This window comes from Gorilla gorilla, chromosome 4, assembly GCF_029281585.2.
Source record: "Gorilla gorilla gorilla isolate KB3781 chromosome 4, NHGRI_mGorGor1-v2.1_pri, whole genome shotgun sequence".
Lineage (NCBI taxonomy): Eukaryota > Metazoa > Chordata > Mammalia > Primates > Hominidae > Gorilla > Gorilla gorilla.
This window is the reverse complement of record NC_073228.2, coordinates 36,897,296-36,911,818: the sequence shown is the minus strand read 5'-3', so window position 1 is coordinate 36,911,818 and position 14,523 is coordinate 36,897,296. Positions and strand designations below refer to the sequence as shown.

Genomic DNA, 14,523 nt, shown 5'->3' with positions numbered 1-14,523 from the left:
TCACATTAGAATAACTTCCTACTTAACTTTTAGCTGCCTTTGTCTTATTGATTGGAAATCCTGTTATTTCTGAGCATTTTTGTCATGAAAGCAAGGTTCTTAGGTACAGTCATCATTTTCTTCCCTCCAGGTGAGGGGCTTGTCAGTGATGAATGAAGTGATCTATAAAAGAAGATGCAGAAAGTGTGAAGACAGAAAATAAATCTACTTGAACTGGTGCAGCAGAGCAATTTATCATGGCGCATCTGGCTGAGCATGTGCTTGCAGTGAACACTAGAGGAGACATATAGTGACAGTCACTAAGGGGCTTTTAGGAAGCCAGTCATTTGCTTAAGCCAGGCTCTAGGAAGTGCTTATTTTCTACTTATAAGAGGAACATTTGTTCATTAAGAGAGAATAGAAACTTCAAGGTGGCCTGTGTTAATATACAAAGGAAATAGTTACAGAATTTTTGCTCAAGGTGTGTACCACTTGTGGTAAAAGACTGGAAATAAACACAATGCAAATTGTATTTCTTGGTTTTCATAATTACAAAAACATCATCCTTAGAGTTGCTTCTCAAAGACTATTCACAAGAAGCAAATGGCGATAGAGTAAGGTTTTATTTCATTCAAATAGTTACTGTTAGGCCAAGCACAGTGGCTCACAACAATAATTCTATCACTTTGGGAGGCCAAAGTGGGAGGACCACTTGAGCCCAGGAGTTTGAGTCTAGCTTGGGCAACATAGTGAGATCTGGTCTCTACAAAAAAATTTTAAAAAGATTAGTCAGGAATGGTGGCACGTACCTATAGTTCCAGCTACTTGGGAGGCTGAGGAGGGAGAATCACTTGAGCCCAGGAGTTCAGAGTTGCAATAAGCTATAATTGTGCTACTGCACTCTTGCCTGGGCAACAGAGAGAAACCCTGCCTCTAAAAGCAAGCAAACAAAAATAGTTACCATTCCTGCACTTTTGCTCTGCCCCTTGCTGAGACTTGGGGAAAGGAAGTCAATGATTTGTTGTTAAAGGTCAGTTACTTTCCAAAGAGGTAGGCTACCTGAGTCGTGATAAGCCAGTGTCAAAGAACTCATCCAAAAATTGGATTAAAATCCTTAGCAGTACTTGGATGGAACAGAGGGGTGGAAACCACTGTGTTCTAGAAACCTACCACCCAAAATCAGAATGTAGGAGAATGTGGCTGCCTCAGCTTGGGGCTGTTCTCTTGGTATGATGAGGGCCAAAATGTACTCATTTACAGAAATATGGCCAAATATTGCTTGCTTACGTCAATCCACATCTCTTTATAGCTAACTATTCTCAATCCCATTACAGAAATGGAAGCTAAGTTTAGCAAATTGTTTGGCCGTTTATGTTTAGTGCACAAAATTCTTAATTAACAAAGTAAAATGCCACAATCCATTGTAAATCACTTTGCTAAACTTTCAAACTTAATAAGGAATTTTGTCTTGTCCAAAAGCTACTCTCAAACCCCTGCTGATCTGGCACTCATGTCTGAATCCCTGTGGAGCTGAGTGAAAGAATGTAAAGGGAGCCAATTAAAGAAACTTTGAGCCAGAATAGACAAGCAGAGGCCATCTTGTCCATCCTTCTGCCTTCAGGCAAAAACCATCCACTGCAACACAAATTTTTGCTTGAATCCTGCTGACAAAAATGCTCACCACATGTAAATGACAAGTCATAATCCAGTTATTGCAACTAAAGCAGATTGTTAACTGCTCAAGACTTATTTATTGTGTTCTAAAGATGCTGAATATGAAAGCTCATCTGAATTGTCTTAATTCCCCCTTTCTAGAAAATTATTTTGTACAAGAAATGTGCTCAAATAATTGTAAAGATGAGGGAGGTTTGTGTCCAGGAAATAAAGTTATCTTTATCATCTTATTAAATATATTTTTGGTTTCCTTTCACTGTAGGTTTACCTTATGGGTGGGAGGAAGCTTACACAGCAGATGGAATCAAGTACTTCATCAAGTAAGTACAAGCATCTCAACCAAGTAAGCAATTTTCTTCACATCTGGAGAGAACCTGGAAGTTGCAGAATAATCAGCAAAACTAAGAAACCTTCTTGGAGGTTACAAAAATTAGTAACAAGAAATGAAGCCTCACCATTTTCATTTCATGTGATTTAAATGCTAATATCAGATATCATTTGGGGGAAAAAACCTGGTAATTTCTAGGGAAACATCAAAAAATTGGAACAGGATCATCATTTGAACTTAGGCTGGCTGCCTAAATTCACTGGCTGGCTAATAGTATTAATGTTTATGAAAAGTTAATACCGAACAAAAAAATCCGTTTTGTATATCTTTAAAAGTTCTTAACAATAATGCTAATATCAACATTTTTTAATGCTTTAAAATGCACACAGTTCATTCTGCAACTATCTTTTGAGCATTTGCTGTTTGCCAGGCAGTGTTCCACGCCCTGCAGATATAGTGGTGAAATATATAGACTGGTTTCTTGATAGCATAGAATTTACATAATAGAGAGGAAAAACAGACAGTAGATAAATAACTTGAGATAAATAGGACAGTATATGAACAAACCTTACCTCAGTGGATTCTCAGAACAACCTCTTGAGGTATGTGTACCTTGTCATTTTTTCTGTTTTATAGATGAAGAAAATAAGAGTCTTGAGTAGTTACCAAAATATCTATCACTGCTTAATTACCAAGTCAGAACTAGAATCAAAGTCTTCTGACCGCAAGATTCTACTACTGCACTAGACTGTCACTGATAAAGACCCATCCTTAAAGCCTGAACAGGGATACATTTCCTAGATGCTGAACTGGTTAGTTTTGCCCTGGACAGAGCACTGTGATATACTTCTACCGTTTCCTGAAAATTCCTTTTATGTCAGAATTGACATTTCGAGAGCACAAAGGGGAATCCCAACAGACTCCTAAGAGCCCAGGGGACTCCTTTGTGTATCCTTTTAGCAAAGTATACTTGGTATGCATTTTGGGAGGAAAAGGGAGACATGTCCTTGCTATCCCCTTTCAAATGTGCAAATATTTTACAAAGCAATATCCAGATTTTGGATTCTCATGCCCCGCAACTTTACACAGTTCCTACATCTCTGTTAACCTCAGCTTTCACATCATATACTGAGGGGACTATTACCTACTTTATAAAGTTGTTTAATGTTAAGTACCTAGCATAGAACTTGGAACACAGTAGATGCCCAATAAATAGCCGTCATGAATTTACAATATGGAGAAACCATCGTGGAGGGGAAAAAAACCTGAACAATCATATGACCATTAAAAACACTGAGAATTCAAAAGCTTTGTATTTGTAAAAATTTAAGGAAAAACTAGAGATAAACCTGGCAAAGTGTTTTCATGCTGAATTTTTTTCTTGCAATCTCTAGCATGAAGTGATTAATCAGGCAAAGGTGTTTATAACATTTGAAAGAAAATGAACTTTTGGCATAGAGGACCCAGGAATTCCATGTGCAGATTACATTTAGTGCCACACTCTTTACTTCCAGAATCAGACCTCTTCTGGAAGGGGCTCTCTAGTATGCAGGATTAATCATGTTTAGTTTCTGGAAGATTTGAATCACTGTACTGTAGGAATGGCAGGAAAATGAAAAAATACATTCAAATCTGTGTTGCATTTCTTTCTTTCTCTCTTTTTGATATTAACTTTATAAAGGAAAAGATGAGGGCATGAGCATTTACTGAGCACTAGCTTGTGCTTAATAGCCAGGAATATGCTAGGTGTATTTCTCTATGCATTATATCATTTAATGCTCTTAACAATGTGGAAAGTAGGTGTTGCTGGGCTCTTATTGGAATGGCATTATGATGGTGGTGAGCTGCATCTTGCCCTTAGCCATGCTTTCTCCTAGAAGGTTCCCCAAAGAAATGCATGATTAAAAGAAAGAAAATTAGCATTCATTATTAACTGGGGTTCTGCATTCAGGATCCTTTGAAATGTCAGTAAATGAGTCTGGATCCTGTGGGGAACTCCTTTACCTAAACCTAGCTGTCTGTCAGTATATCCTAACCCAGAGTTGAGTGTCAGAATCTAACTAGTGCCTTAAGAGAAAAGAATACTAGGGGCACAGTTACCCAAAACAGAAAGCAGGAACAAGTGATGGTCAGCCAGAGAGTTGGTTTGTCTCCTTACCTGTTACCCAGCTAGCTTAAGCCACTGTTCTTTGCAGCCTGGAACAATAGCCTTGGGCTGGACTCCCACTATAAGGGAGAATAGAGTCCCAGAAGAGGAGATAAAAGGGAGTCAATAAGCCCTTTGGCTGCCCTGGGAACCAACTCAGTGTCCGTGGAAAGAACAGAGAGATGCTACATTTATCCTAACCCCATTGCTTTGTTCGGAAAATATACCCCCAAAGGGTGTGTTTTGGAAGTCCATCAATTTTTTTTTTCCTTGACCTTAGTCTTGATACATAAGGAAAACAGAAAAAGAGATGATAAAATAAATGTATTCCCCAAAGGGCCATAGTAGATCTTATTGTCTTACCATTTCGTTAGGAGAAACTGTTAAAAGAGGCTCTAGTCATCAAGGTGACACAGTAATAAAATTGCAGAGCCAAGATTCAGATCCAGGGTTGTCTGGCCCCAAAGCCACCTGCACACACACACACACACACACACACACACACACACGCGCCTCACCACCTCTGTATCCTCATGTTAATATAGTATGTTGACATGTGACAAGAAAGACACTTTAAACAGATCTCAATTTAGGAAGAGCTCTATACTTTATCCATTTTAAAACAGCAGAATAGAAACTTGGTTGTAAGAGTAAGAAGTTGTCTTCCAGAGATTAAAAAAGTCAAAGAGTATAAATAAGAAAATCTAACAATATGCCATTACTTCTTTTACCCAGCCTCATGAAGGAATGGGGTGTTTGGCATAAGTTAGTTTTTTTTTTGTTGGAACTTAACCCTATTCAAGCACCAAGACTTATTTTAGTTAACTGTTCTTGATGAAAGTCTTACTTTAATATATGTTACACACTTCCCTGACTTCTTACACAGAGGCCAGTGAACAAAATCCTTATGAACATCCATCATTATGCACAATACAGTAAGTTCTACAGGGGATATTACGCTGTATAAGACAGAGTAGAGACACAGCTGTCATCTCTTGCTTCTCTCAGTGTCCCTGTTCCTCTCCTCATGACCATTCTCTTTGCCCACTCTCCACAAGCCACCTTCTTCCCCAGTTTTGTATTTGAGGAGGACAGGATGCCAGATAATGAGGCTAATTTGAACTGCTTGTAAATAGCCTTTGAATGTGGTTCTGCAGGAGTGCTTATGTAAGTCAAGTATGATACATAAGTTCTGTTGCAGGTGGATTTGATTACAGGAAGGCCATCTGGTATCAGGGAAAGAAGAGCATGGGCTTTGGACTTGGAGAAACTTTAATTAAAATGACAGTGTCTACACAAAATAGCTGAATAAAATAGCTAAACCTTAGGCACATTTACTTAACCTCTCTGGGATTAATTTCTCCATTTATAAAAAGGAAAGTATATTAGCACTTCATAGGGTTCCTGTCCAGAATGAATGAGCTTGTGTATTTAAAGAGCCTATCATAGCACCTGGCCCAAAATAGACACTTTCAGCAAAGGTTAGCCCTCTTCACTCCCTCCCCTTGCTTTCACATTTTGGTAGGAGTTTCTTCATGGTTCTTAGCTGCATTCAGCTAGGTGATGTTGTCAGATAAGTAAAGTTTGCATAAGCAGACATCTACTATATGTCTTTTTTGGAACTATTTAGTTTTGGTTTGTCATTTGTTTTTGTTTTGTTTTAATCTTCATTCTCTTACTACCCCAACAAAAATTTTGAGTCTGTGTAGCCTGTGTTAGCTTTTGAGGTAAGAGTGATTCATTTACCATATAGATGATGCTTTGAAGGCAAGAAATAATAAGTAATGGACTCAGATCATTGCTCTCTCACCTCTACTTAAAAATAGTGACTGAAATCACCCTCCCAGAACACCAGAAGAGATGATGGTCTGTATACACATAATCTCTTCCTGAAATTGGCATCTGTCACTGCCTTCCCAGAAATTGAATTGCTACATCTGATGGAAGCCAAGCCTCTGGCAAGGGAATAACTGTCAGTGGTGTCCTAAGAATGTCCAGATGAACATAATCCTCATTGACTATTCCTGCCCATCCACATGTCCATCACACATATATTAATACTTTGTCATCTACTTAAATTCTGATGCAAGAGAAGAAAGCATTTTACCTAGGATGAACAAATTTGATCAGTGTTGGCATCGCTACAGCCAGTGTTTCATAGAATTAATAAACATATATCTCTGTGTGTGTGTATGTTTCTGTGTGTGTGTGTGTCCCAATGTATATACGCATATATGCAGGTGAGCAGAGCTTGCTCACTTGCCTCATATATGTGTAAAAAAGAAAATACATTATTTATATAGTTTTAAAAAGTATTTGTGCATTCTAGGAAATTTTTTCTTATTTTCCTCTTAGAGAGAGAGTTGCAACATTCTTAAATTTAATAACAAACCATCCATGATCTTGAGAGTGCTATAATGAAATTATGTGATTAACTTGATCCATTTTTCTACCCAACTTCTTATCTTTTTCCCTTTGAAGTTGTATACTGTTACAGATTTATAGTAGTCTTTGGTATGATTCCACTTAAAAGTTCACATGCTTTATACATATGTTATATAACAAAATTATTATGAGAGTTATCAAGTTTGTAGTAAAACTGAATTTATGACAAATTAGACATAGCTGCTAATTGCTTTTTTGTATCCTTTTATCTTTCTGTTGATTCAGATTTACTGTGATTATCATACTTACATTAACTCTATATCTGCATAATAAATTTCTCCAAAAGTTTAGCTTAAACCAGTATGTATTTTCTTACTCAATTTTAGAGCATCCTGAATCCAGGAGTGGCTTCACTGGATTACTCTCTCACTTTCTCTCTGGGTCTCTCATGAAGTTGTAGTCACTCTGTTAGCTAGGGCTGGGACTTCAAGAGTGGCTTAATGAGGCCGGGCGTGGTGGCTCACGCCTGTAATCCCAGCACTTTGGGAGGCCGAGGCAGGCAGATCATGAGGTCAGGAGATTGAGACCATCCTGGCTAACACGGTGAAACCCTGTCTCTACTAAAAAAAAATACAAAAAAACATTAGCCAGGCGTGGTGGCTGGTGCCTGTAGTCCCAGCTACGCTGGAGGCTGAGGCAGGAGAATGGTGTGAACCCAGGAGGCAGAGTTTGCAGTGAGCCAAGATCACACCATTGCACTCCAGCCTGGGCCACAGAGCGAGACTCCGTCTCAAAAAAAAAGAAAAAAAAAAAAAAGAGTGGCTTAGTGAGCTGGCTGGAGTATTTGTTCCAAGCTCACTCATGAGGTTATTGGCAGGAGGCTTCACTTCCTCACCATATCATGAACACATAGAGCTACTCACAATATGGCAGCTGTCTTCCTTGAAGTAAGGGACAAAAAGGACAGAGAGGGAGAAAGACAAAAGCTACAGTGTCTTTTACAACCAATGTCAGATGCCTGATCTACCATCACTTCTGCTATGTGACCAACTGTGGTTCAGTGTAAGAGGCGCCTACCTAAAAGTATGAATTCCAGAAGGTAGGGATCATTGGGAACCATCTTAGAGGATGCCTAGCAGATGCCGCTTCACAGTGTATGTAAAATATATGTTTCATATGACTTATATAAATAATACAAAATTGTCTATGTCCATTACTTGCTTTGAATATTCAATTATGCCAGCAGTTCCCAACCTTTTTGGCATGAGGAACCCATTTTGTAGAAGATAATTTTTTCATGGACCAGGGGGTAGGGGGACGGTTTCAGGATGAAACTGTTCTACCTCAGTCATCAGGCATTAGATTGTCATAAGGAACATGCAACCTCGATCCTTTGCATGTGCAGTTCACAATGGGGTTTGCACTCCTAATGCCACCACTGATCTGACAAGAGGCAGAGCTCAGGCAGTAGTACTCGCTTGCCTGGAACTCACCTCCTGCTGTGCAGCTGAGCTCCTAACAGGTCATGGACCACTACGAGTCCATGGCCCGGGGGTTGGGGACCCCTGAATTATACTGTTGGTGATTTTTCAAATACATGTAATCACTTGCTTTTAAGTTACTTAAATTTGGCTTGTAATTCTCCATGCATTCATTTGGATTGATATGCCTTTATATCAGATCCTAAAATCTGATATATTGTTCCTCATATTACAAATTCTATTCTTTATCACATAGGCAGTATTATACTTAGAACATTACAAATGCATATCAGTAGAACCTAGAAAGTCTATGTATTTGAATAAAACAAAAGTTTCTGTGTAGAACAGGGAAGGGAAATAGATTTTAACTCATGCCATCTCTGTCTGTTGATAATAGCTGTCTCAAGTATTATTTTGAGAAGAATTCTGAGGACATATTCAACTTCACTGATGTATGCCTTGATCAACAGGAGATGTCTGCCATGGGTTTAGAGGGAGAAGTGGTGTGTAGGACACATGCCACATCTTTGCAATCTTTTTCTTCTAGAGTGTATTGCTAGCACATGACAGGAACTCTGCCATGATGAACAGTAATGATGCAACTATTAGGTTGGAATAACAAAATAAACAATGAGAACACCCCTACCCCAAATTTCTTACGAGATGTTCAGTATGTGAGAGCTTTGTTTTTATGACTCTACAGCATAACTAAGTTCTAGTATGCATGGTTTCTCTCATTTCTCTCCAGTCAGAATTCATTAATGCCCTAAAATGATTGTCTATACTTGGGTTAAGATAGCCAGTTAGTTTGTTTGCAAGCAGGGAAGAATGGCTCATAATCTGTAAGTGAATAAATTTTATTGTTTGCCTATTATATTAGTTAAAAGCTTCAGTTACATTGTGTCATCTCATTTATAAACAAAGGAAAACACAAAAGACAAGAATTTTAAATTATCGTTTCTTAGGCCCTAACTTTATTTGCTAAGTAGAGCCTAGCTTAGGTAAATCTAATGCAATTAGAAATTAGGGAGATTGGAAAGGGGAAGATGGAAAGGAAGGAATGGTTTCTGAATTAGAAATTTAAAAGGTACTACTTTTAGCTTTTTCTAAATCCTTTACAATTATTTTAGCTTTTTTTTTTTCTTCTTTTTTTTTGAGACGAAGTCTCGCTCTGTCACCCAGGCTGGAGTGCAGTGACACAGTCTCGGCTCAGTGCAACCTCCGCCTCCCAGGTTCAAGTGATTCTGCCACCTCAGCTTCCCGAGTAGCTGGGATTACAGGCACCAGCCATCACACCTGGCTAATTTTTGTATTTTTAGTAGAGACGGGGCCATGTTGGCTAGACTGGTCTTGAAATCCTGACCTCAGGTGATCCGCCCACCTCAGCCTCCCAAAGTGCTGGGATTACAGGCGTGAGCAAGCACATAGCTTATTTTAGCTTTTAGTGGACACTGTCTAACACCCTCCTTCTAAAGATCTCATTAATTTGGGGGCTTTGATTCATTTTCTGTGAATGAGGAAATGTCTACTGACAAATTAGTAAGATCTAAGACTCACTGGATGAGGTGTCAGGGCAATTTCTATGCAACTTCAGACTAGATAAGGAGAATATGTGTAGGCTCCTCACTCTCTTTTACATGTATAAGAATTCTGGGCATTTTATTCTTAATGAGGCTACAATGAAGAAACCAACAGAGGACTTAAAAGATGAAATATGGACCTTTTTAAATATTTTGCCCCCAAATACTTCTTAGCTATGAATGAGTTGTAAGGTATTGAAATTACTAGATTGCACTTTAAAGCTGTAACCATCCATGTGACAACTGGTTTGGAATATTCATTACCTAGCACAGGGCCTGGTATCTGTAGGGATGATAAATATTTATTGAATGAATATTGTTGGCAGTCTGCGGAAGCAATTGATGGGGAAAAAAATAAAGGCTTTAGTATCAGACAGAGCTAGCTTCTAATGTTTATGCAACCACTTTTGAGTGTGACCTTGGTAGTGGTAAGTTATTTCAATACTCTCTACCCTCTATTCTTGTACAAAAACAAGGATAATAATTTCTATCTATCTCCCCAGATTGTTTTGAGAATTGAATGAAATTTGGGGTAAAAAGCACCTAGCAAAATACCTTGCACATAATGAGTGCTTAACAGCTGTTAGTTACCCCTCCCCTTCCTTATTTTATACTATTGCTATTTGCCAATGGAGGAGTTTAAAATGATAGTGTTTACACAACTGCAGATGGAAACCAGTAGCCAAAACCTACACCTGTGCCACTCTCTGGCCAGTCAAAAGCCCTGTGATAGGAGCAGAGACATTGCATTGATCATGAGCCTGAGACAGCTTGCTCAGGATTTTCTGTAAATACCTACAAAGATATGTAGGAATATGAAGTACTGTGTGAGAAATTGTCATGAAATGAAAGACCAGGCAGCTGGCTTGGGTTATTCAGAATGGCAAAGCCCACTAAAATAAAAAGAACATCCAGACCTAAATATTCAGCGTCAAAGCCCCTTTTCCCCCTCATTTAACCAATGACAGGTATAACACAGGCATGAAGCATGTTTTTTCATATTTCATTGAGATATTAAAATAAATTATTTGGGGTTTCATAAAGTACTTTGAAAACTCGTAACCTTTCTGAGGGTTAATACTTTTATTTGAAAGGTGTATAATTTTCTTTGCTGCCAGGACCCTTTATTTAGATTTACTAACAAATACTTTTTGTCAAACTCTTTCCCTTCCAAATGTGGTTGCTATATTAGTCTGCTAGGGCTGCCATAACAAACCACCACAGACGTGGCTTAAACAACAGAAATTTATTTTCTCACAGAAGTCCCAAGATCAGGGCGCCATCAGGGTTGGTTTCTGGTGAGACTCTCTTCCTGGCTTCTAGATGCCTACCTCTGGCTGTGTCCTCATCTGGCCTCTTCTCTTTGTACACAGAGAGAGAGATATCTCTGGTGTCTCTTCTTACAAAGACACCAGTTCCATCAGATCAGTGTCCTGCCAACCCTACAACCTCATCTAACCCTAATTATCTCCATAGAGATCCAGTCTCCAAATACAGCCACGCTGGGGATTGGAGATTCAACATATGAATTTAGGAGGGACATAGTTCAGTCCGTATAGTAGCTTCTCCCAAAAATTACTTTTCATAAGGTCCCTAGCAACTTTTTTCTTCATTCTGTAGATTATATTCATTATAGTATCATACATATATATTTTTTTTTTCATGCTAAACGTTTAGCAAGTTTTAGGCAAATTGCAAGAGTTGATCCCAATCGGTGCATTTTCCATTAGGCCCTAGTCTTAGGGGAAGAAGCAGCTTAAGGGAAGAAGAGAAGGGTAGGCAGAATAATGGCCCTCAAAAATGTTCACATCTTATTCCCCAGCACCTGTAAGTGTGAATATACTAGGTCACATGGTAAAGGAGCATTAAAGTTGCAGGTAGAATTAAGGTTGCTAATCAACTAACCTTAAAATATGGAGCTAATTCTGGATTATCCAAGTGGGTCCAATCACATGACTCCTTAACAGTAGAAGAGGGAGGCAGAAAAAGAGAGTCAGAAAGAGATATGACAGTGGAAGCAGAATTCGGGATATGTTATGTTGCTGGCTTTGAAGTTGAGAGCCATAAGCCAAGGAATGTGAGTGGCCTGGAAAAGCAAAGAAACAAATTCTCCTCTAGAGCCTCCAGAACAATAAGACCTGTGTGGGACTTCTGAATTACACAACTATAAGGTAGTAAATTTGTGTTGTTTTAGGCCATTCAATTTGTGGAAATTTGTTACTGCAGTAGCAAATGATTACAGGGAGTTAGAAGTAGAGTGGGGAGGGTAGTGGTCCTACTACTGTGTGACCTTGGATGGGGCTTTGATACTCTGAGCCTCAGTTTCATCAATTGTAAAAACTGTAGAGAAAAGTAAGGTCTGTGAGATTTATATGAAAAGCAAATTGGGAAATTGGTATCAAAGAACGTTGTAAAGTACAAAATGCTTTCCTGATGTAAAGTCTTACCCAGCTGCCACATACCTGAACATCTGTATCAAATGAATGATCTCAATATTAAGAGGGCCAGAGGTCTTCTTTGATCATGCCTGCACTTTGTTACTTAGCACTGGTATTAAGCAGGTACCTCTGTGAAAATCTCCATCCCTCTGTTGGGTATCTGGTGCCTAGAAACATGGCTTTGGCTGCATTCTCATCATTTCAAGGACTAAAAATTCCAGTGTGGTAAAATCACTTCTACGGTTTAGGGACCAAAGGGAAGCGTGAGCTGTTAGCCAGGCCACTTACCATCATATTTATTTGTCTTTAGTAAAGTTTTATACTCTAATAGTTAAAACAAGATTTGCTTAGCTAAAAATAGTATTTGCTCGATGTAAATAATTTTAACAAAACCTGGGATTTGAGTAGGTTGACATATAACTCCAGCTATATAGAAAATAAACTAGTCAAAATGGTCTGAATTATCACAGTGATTCAACTGTTACGTACAACCAAATGTATGAGTAGACCTTTGGAAGTTACTTGGATATGAGAATATTGGTGAGAAGGACTAGTAGTGTTGGTTATTTGGTGACTTTGGAGCTATTTAAATCTTATTTTAATAATGATCAATTTATTTATGCATATTTTCAATAATTTAGGACAGTACACTGGATTACCAAGTCGGAAGATTGTTTTATCTGATCCTCCATTATAAGTAAGCTTGTCTACCACTTTTGAGTATTTTTGCCCAGTGATATAACAATAGTAATATATCAGTGAAATGTATCCATGCATCAAACATTTATGGACCCCCCTTTCTGTGAGCCTGACACTGGGGCTATAAAGATGAGTAGGACACTTCCCTACCCTCCAGAAACTAACAGCCTATTAGACAAAAATAGATATATGAAGAATTTGTTGCTACATGATGTAAAAAATATGACTGCTGGCACAAAGCCTCTGACTCAGGCTTCATACAAGTACTTTTTATTCATGGTCATCCAGATAACAATTCTTATGCATTTCGTGGTATGTTAGTTTGTTTTCACACTGCTATAAAGATATCACCTGAGACTGGGTAATTTATAAACAAAGGAGCTTTAACTGACTCACAGTTTCACATGGCTGGGGAGGCCTCCTGCAGCTTACAATCATGGCAGAAGGGGAAGCAGGCACCTTCTTCACAAGGCAGCAGGAGTGAGAAGTGCAACCAGAGGAAATGCCAGACGCTTATTAAACCATCTGATCTTGTAAGAACTCAGTATCATGAGAACAGCATGAAAGAAACTGTCCCCATCATCCAATCACCTCCCTCCCTTGATACTGGGGATTACAGGTCCCTCCCTTGACACATGGAGATTACGATTCAAGATGAGATTTGGGTGGGTACACAGAGCCAAACCATATCATATGGCAAATACTTTAAAATATATATATAATAGCTTTAGACATATCATTTATAATCAATGAACTAGTCAATACATCTTTAATTAATTTTATCTTGTAAAGCTGAAGAACCCCTTTCAGATGGTCACTTAATCCATTCCAGAGCCTCCCTATATATTGTTACTGACACCAACCCAGAGAACAGAGCCTCAGCGAGGAGTTTAATATAATGGTTAAATTCTCAGAAGTCAGATTTGGATCTAGATCCCGGCTCTAACATGCACTAGTTTCATGACCTGGAATAAGTTATTTCACCTTTCTTAGTATCAGGTTCCTCATATAGAAAATAAGAATATAATTCTTTCTTGCCTTTAATTTATACTAAGGTCCTAAAAGACAGTGAATTCCATTTAGTCACAAGTCTAAGCTGGCACTATTAGAAACAATCAGTATTTAAAAGTTCATGAGAAAACTGTAGAGGTTGATGGCATGTTTTTATCCCATAATTTTCAGCATAATTGAAGGCTTTTCTTTGTAACACTCACTGTCAAGTGGCTTTAGCATTTATACATGACGGAATCAGTAATACTGACGAAATACTTCAAGACATTAGAGATGGTCTCATAAGGAGCCTCTCAAAGTCCCTTCCAACTTTGTGATTTTTACAAATCATTCTGTAGTATAATATATATGCTTATATTTAAAATTTGTAGTGTAGTCATTTTAACGTTGATAGATAAACATAACATTAGAATCAGATAAATTAGTTGAAAAAATATGTTTTAAATTTTAGTTTTTTTAAGGTTTTAAATTTGTTAATTAAGAAGAATGTTTAGTCAGATGTTTATTAAACTTCTTTTGTTGATTAAATTAAGTGAACACCTGTATGGCTTGTAATACAATTCTATTTTAATAAGAACACTAAAAATTAAAGTAGCTTCTACATTTTATGCACTTCTACTCGCAGGGGGAATTTAATGTGGAAACGTTGACAGTGGTCTTATGAACTTGTTTCCAGTTAAATTTAGTATTCGTTAATCTATATTCTGACAGTCTTGATTATTGATATTTAAAGTAGCATGAAAATATATAGTTATTACTTATTTTCTGTATTTTAGAAAGATAGGCTTTTAGTTTATAGAAG

General features: G+C 38.0%; 1 protein-coding gene across 7 annotated transcripts in view; it reads left to right on the top strand.

Moving 5' to 3' along the window:
- STXBP4 (syntaxin binding protein 4) overlaps positions 1–14,523 on the top strand; it is a 280,286-nt gene that overhangs the window by 173,291 nt on the left and 92,472 nt on the right. For 6 of the 7 annotated variants that reach the window (XM_055388705.2, XM_063706252.1, XM_063706254.1 and 3 more), the window contains one exon: positions 1,916–1,973. In XM_055388705.2, coding sequence (XP_055244680.2) covers positions 1,916–1,973 — 58 coding nt within the window. Of the gene's footprint in view, positions 1–1,915; positions 1,974–5,953; positions 7,014–14,523 lie in introns of those variants that run through there. The other variant, XM_063706253.1, reaches the window with a different exon arrangement.